Source organism: Nelumbo lutea, chromosome 2, assembly GCF_056320005.1.
Source record: "Nelumbo lutea isolate HS-2025 chromosome 2, American lotus-T2T, whole genome shotgun sequence".
NCBI lineage: Eukaryota > Viridiplantae > Streptophyta > Magnoliopsida > Proteales > Nelumbonaceae > Nelumbo > Nelumbo lutea.
In genome coordinates, this window is record NC_142685.1 from 42470974 (window position 1) to 42477498 (window position 6525).

The 6525-nt window shown below is 42.3% G+C and overlaps 1 protein-coding gene across 1 annotated transcript; it reads right to left on the reverse strand.

The window, feature by feature from the left end:
• Positions 1 to 4306: 4306 nt before the first annotated feature.
• On the reverse strand, positions 4307 to 5091 carry LOC148870162 (histone H2B.11-like). The gene has a single exon (XM_088967945.1). It carries the CDS (start codon positions 5006 to 5008, stop codon positions 4544 to 4546), a length of 465 nt encoding a protein of 154 aa, XP_088824071.1. The 5' UTR covers positions 5009 to 5091; the 3' UTR covers positions 4307 to 4543.
• Positions 5092 to 6525: the final 1434 nt, after the last annotated feature.

Below are 6525 nucleotides of genomic sequence, written 5' to 3' on the forward strand. Positions count from 1 at the left end.
GATTGCTCTAAGAAGGTTAAGCTCTGGTGAATCACTACTAACCATTGGTGATTCATTTGGAATCAACCAATCAACAGTCTCTCAAGTAACCTGGCGGTTTGTGGAGGCTATGGAAGAGAGAGGTCTCCACCACCTACAGTGGCCTGCCACAGAAGCAGAGATGGCAGAGATGAAGTCCAAGTTTGAGAGAATCCGTGGCCTCCCAAATTGTTGTGGTGCAATTGATACCACTCACATCATGATGTGCTTGCCATCAATGGACTCCTCAAACAATGTGTGGTTTGATCGTGAGAAGAACCACAGCATGGTTTTGCAGGCAATTGTGGACCCTGAGATGAGGTTCAGGGACATAGTAACTGGATGGCCGGGGAGTATGAATGAATCCATGGTGCTCCGGAGCTCGGGCTTCTTCAAGCTTTGTGAGAAAGGAAAGAGGTTGAATGGAAAGAAAATAGAGTTGTCTGAGGGATCAGAGGTGAGAGAGTACATAATTGGGGATGTGGCATTTCCTCTTTTACCTTGGCTTGTGACACCTTACCATGGGAAAGAGCTTTCAGAGACCAGGGCTGAGTTCAACAAGAGGCACTTTGCCACCCGGATGGTCGCACAGAGGGCTTTGGCAAGGTTGAAGGAAATGTGGAGGATTGTTCAGGGGGTAATGTGGAGACCCGACAAGCATAAATTGCCAAGGATAATTCTTGTTTGTTGTTTGCTGCACAACATCGTGATTGATCTGGAGGATGAGGTACAAGATGAGATGCCGTTGTCTCACCAACATGACTCAGGTTACCGCCAGCAGACATGTGACTCAGTTGACAAGAACGCCTCAGTTCAGAGAGACAAGCTTTCTCTCTACTTATCTGGAAGGTTGCCACCTTAAAAGTGAGTTTTTCATTCAGTCATCAAGGACAATGTATTGATCAATTGAGTGAGTGGTCGAGATTCCCTAGTGTTTGAGTTTGTGGTTAAGATTCGTATAGGTTTATTTTATTCTTTATATTTCTCAAGGACTGGTTGTGACGGGGGCCTATTGTTGGCAACCATGACTCCATCTCCATGAGGAGTAATTTCTTTTAAATTCTGGCATGTACAGACTACAGTGTGTAGATGTAGGCGGTGCATTGTCATATTATATCATTCACAAGACTAAAAAAAAGGTAGTGGCTGAGGGGAACGAAAATGAGGTTTCCAGGACAAAAATTGAAGTCCTTCCCAGCATTGTGAAGCTTGTTGTTCCATTGTTTCTGCCTGCTGGGACATTTTTGATCTGCCATTTCCCTCCCTAACGTAAGGAACCTTTCATTTCATCCATTTACATCTGCTTGAATGGTTTGGAATCATGCAGGTGGATAAAGTTGGATCAGTGATGTGGACCAATTTGATGTGCCAATTAACGACAGTCCCGGTGGACTCTAATAACATCTTCCCATGAATGACAACATACAAGTATGTGAGATGTATTTGCGGCTGTGTTATCCTGGGGGTATGATTCCAAGAGACCCAGATTTGAGCATCCAGATGGACTTCATTCTATAAATTTGTGGTTGTTTCCGTTTCCCATGCCTAATGTGTAACGATTTCAGAACCCCTATTCTGGAATCTGGAGGGTAAAAAGGTTGAACTTTGGCGCCTTGGTTTACATACAGGTTGAGCTTAGGCATCCAAGTCCAGATACCATACCCCATCCCCATCTCGTTGGTTTTCATATGTAGATGTAATTTGGTATGGCCAGGGAAGGCTAATGTGTAGTGTACATCCCCCAATTCTGTAGATCAAATACATGTGTACTATTGCCCAGATTTTTTTTTTTCCTTTTCTGTAATCTCTGGCCCAATTTACTTCTAAGGAAAGTGCTGGGCTACGGATGTTTTTGGACCTTGCATTATTGCCTAAGCCTGGGCTTTGATTACTGAAAGTCTGAAACCGTCCCGCCTGCCCACTGTTAGATCTTTTGACCCCAACACAAACCAAAATGTTCCTATTCCCTTGCTTGTTGAGTGATTTGAGACGGTCGAGGGTTATGGAAGCAAAGTAGGAAAATTTTGCCATAAGTACTCTCTACTTTGGGCCTACTGTCTCTTTGATCTCCAAATTTTCAAAACGTGCGGATCCAATATCTAGTATCTACCATTAACCAGCTGTTAAGTGACATTTGAAAATACACAAATATCCTTAAGTGTCATCTAATTCTCTTTATCAACTATCCAAACGTTGGCAAAAAATGAACAGTCCAAATCTTTACATCTTCTATTCAAGAAAGTCAGGGTCACATCTCAATGGGCATTCTGGTGATCCCAACTTTCTTGAATAGAAAAGATAGGGATTTGAAACTGTTCATTTTTTTATCAATGTTTTGAATGGTTAATAAAAAAAATTAGATAACACTTGAAGGGCATTTATGCATTTAATGCCACTTAACAGTTGGTTAACAGGCTAGTTGACGGTAGGTATTAGATTGACACGTTTTGAAAGTTTGGATACTGAATTGTTGCATTTTAAAGTTCAGGGACCAAAGTGATGCTAGGCCCAAAGATGAGGAATTTTCCCTACAAAATACAAGATTTTGTGCTTTACATATTTGTATTTGTACTCCTTCCAAATGAAGCTTCAAAGAGTAATTTTCTGATACTGTAAATCCTGTAGCGTTCTTTAATTTTGGATTTGTGTGATTTACCTCTACAACTACAAGCACTATTTCATTCTAAGCATCTTAACCCATTAAATGTATCGCAGCACTTTTCTGATTATGGGCTTATCTCATCCTTGAACTTCTCTCAGCCGAGTTTGAACTTATGATACAGTAAGCTTTAAATCCATCAGAACCGTTGTAGTTTGCCATTTCTCGGTCCTTGATAAGCTTCTCATCAAAGACCGGGAATATACCTTGCTATAAATAATGCCCCGATTTATTCGATCTGTATATAATTGGATGAAATATGAATCTACCCATATCCGGTCTGATACAATCCGGTTTGATTCGATTTAAATATATATATATATGTTCATATATACTTAAAAATTATATTATATAATTTATATCTATTACTGAAATTGGTCGTAGACTGTTATATTATCATTAAAATTGTTATTATGTTCACGTTTTGTTCATAAATATAATATTAAAGACATTTTTAGCTCATCTTATTAATAATATAGAGTATTTTGATCATTTTTAGTCTAATTTATTTATATTATTATTTAATATTCAATTATAATCCAAACTCGATTTAAATCTGTTAGATACCAAATTGATTGATTTGATTCAATCCCATTTCGAAGGTAAGTAAACAAATCAAATTTGGACATGGCTATAACTGATTGGATCCGATCCGTTTGCAGCCCTAGCCCCTGATGTTCTATAGAAATTCTTCACTGGTTTCCAATAACCAGTGGCGTTTTATTCGCAAAATGGCTAGACGTGGTTTTAAGGAGGATAGAAGCCCTACATATCCTCTTCCTCTGTTAAAAGACATGTTCCATTGACAATTTGTGACCCATGTGCCAAAACAAAACTGTGCAGTCAGTAGTCTTTTCCGGTTTTCCCTAGTCCAAATCTTGCTTTAATACAAGGTTCACCAGCTTGAGTCCATCAATAAGCTTCACCAAATCACCAGAACAAGATCAATCCTTCAGTAGTTAGTTATATTTTGAACTGAACCATATGTCTAACACCTGGGCCGGCAATGTACAGCTGAGTAGCTCAACTCAACCATCTAGTTTCTGTAAGAGCCAACAAAAAAAAAATGTTACAGAATTCTACCCCTGACCTGACTCAACTTCATATCTCCAAGTACTACTACTATTGTTGCATTTATTTCTTCCCTTCTCTTTATACATACTCTTTAATGTTCAAAGAGAAGAAAACACAATTGAAGAATCTAAAATTTACAGACCACCAGCTGAACACCAACAAACCCTGTCAATGCAAGAACTAGAAAACGTCGAAAATAACCACACATTATTCCTTCATGCCCTGATTCCTGGACAACCACAACTATATTGCCTTTAACTCGTTTCCTGTACCTTACGTTCTCCACTGTCTTTGTCCTATATTTTTGCTGAGGATTCTCCACCAACCGCGTCAGAATTAAGAAATGAGCTAAAAATTTAGTCATATAGTGAAGAAGAATTAGAGAGACATAAAAAGGAACTCTAAATGTTCAGACTTCAGAGAGGGAACAGAGGAATCCCATTTTCTCCGCTAAGGCATTGCCTGCATGTTTTCTTAGAGTACGGACTACGTAGTACTTTGTTGTCAAAACTTTTGACAAAGTTGAACGTATTAGCTGACAAGGGAAAAAGTCCAGAATACAAAATGGCTCCGAGCACAGTCGCATTTCAATATCAAAATTTACAGTAAGGATGGATCAAGACAATCCCAAGAACCTTTGGCTCAGATTTTCAGAACAGAAACATGTGAAAGAACCCCCAAAAAACCCTAAAAATGATGATCTTCCAAATTTACATTTTGTACTATGTTCTTCTACCCACAAGGAGTCAAGGACCTCAGAAACAAAAACTGGACTGCAGACGGATCTACATTCTAAGAACTGGTGAACTTGGTGACAGCCTTGGTACCCTCAGATACAGCGTGCTTGGCCAATTCGCCAGGAAGAACAAGACGAACAGCGGTCTGGATCTCCCGAGAGGTGATGGTAGGCTTCTTGTTGTAGCGAGCGAGCCTGGATGCCTCCTGGGCGAGCTTCTCGAAAATGTCGTTGATAAAGCTGTTCATGATGCCCATGGCCTTGCTCGAGACCCCAATGTCAGGGTGGACTTGTTTCAGAACCTTGAATATGTAGATCTTGTACGTCTCACTGCTCCTCTTCACCTTCTTCTTCTTCTTGTCACCGGCAGAGCCTCCTTCCTTGGGCAGCTTCTTCTCCGCCTTGGGCTTCTTCTCTGCCTTTGGCCTCTTCTCAGCTGGAACTTTCTCCGCCACCTTCTCCTCCGCAGGCTTCTCTGCTGGCTTCTTCTCGGCGGGCTTCTTCTCGGCCTTGGGCGCCATTTCAAAGATAGTTACAAAGAGGGAATGAAACAAAAAGGAGATTGGGCGGGAAACTAAAAGGGGATAGAAACGAGGAAAATGCTAATGAAAAGAACCGACGAGACTGGGAAGCTTAAATAGACTTGAGGAGATGGAACCTTATTGGTTTTTGGGTTTTCACGCGGATCGCTGACTTGGCATCTCTTTCATCTGTTGGATTATTGTATACTGGGCCACTGGGGATTTCGAAACAAGAGCCTGCCACAAAGGTGTGGGACATGAATTTTTTAGTGACTGTAGTTCAAATCTCCGACCGTACACGTGGAGAGATCACCCCCAAGTAATTCATATACCCTTTTTTTTAATGGAAATTCATAAGAATGTAATCACACTCTCACAGTAAGACAGTAATACGTATATAATATGTATATTATAGTAAGATACGCAAAAATATATGGGATCTTTATGTAGTCATACATATTCATTCGATAGCCAAAACTTTAAAAATGTCATTTGGAGATACAATTTTTTTATGTTCATTTGGAGATATAATAATAAATAAGTTTATATTTTTAAAATAAAATAATTATATTAGTATTATGAATATTGATGAGGGCAGATTTGGCCCTTCAATGAAATTGCGACATGTGGCATCTCGTGACAACTAGGCAAACACCCATGCAACAACTTATCAAATTGGTATCCCACCCGGGCACCGGTCTAGCTGGCCTAGCGTGGCCTGACGCGACCTGCATGCGGCCTACAGGCGACCTGGCGCGGCCTGCGTGCGGCCTAGCGCTGCCTGCGCGCGACCTGGCCGGATCAGCTTGGCACATGATCCGACCTGGCCGACCTGGCAACCCACAAGACACCCACCGATGAACCATAATGGCATACCTCGCGAGCTCGGTAACTCACCAAGGAGCTCGCCAAGGAGCTTGGTAGCTCACCAAAGAGCTCGCCAAGGAGCTAGGCAGCTCTCCAAGGAGCTCGCCACCAAGGAGCCAGGCAGCTCGACAAAGCTCGCCACAAGCAGCTCGGCATAGCTCCCCCGGGCAGCTCACCACTTGTAGGGTAGCTCAGTACAGAATAGTAGTTTGGCGTATCGTAGGAAGATCTCCTACCTGACAACCTGGCCCAGACACCGACCCGCCTACTAACGCAGGCGCCGACCTGACAACCTGGCCCAGACACCAACCCACCGACTGACACAGGCGCCGACTTGACAACCTAGCCTAGACACCGACGCGCCGACTGACACAAGCGCCGACCTGACAACCTGGCCCAGGCGCTGACCTAGCCGCCTGACACAAGTGCCAACCTGACAACCTCAAGGAGTTCACCACCGTACCCCGGTTCTGACGGGATATGACAAGTCTTACCGTTTGAAGGCTTTTCACCCACCTAACCCCCGAGGACACCACTATATAAGGACTCCGACCCCCAAAGCCAGGGGAGAGGAAAAAAAAGGATGGTAACCCCTGCTCTCAAGCTCTCTCATTTCTCCCCAAGCTCTTTGTAATCAGAATGCTAATTTA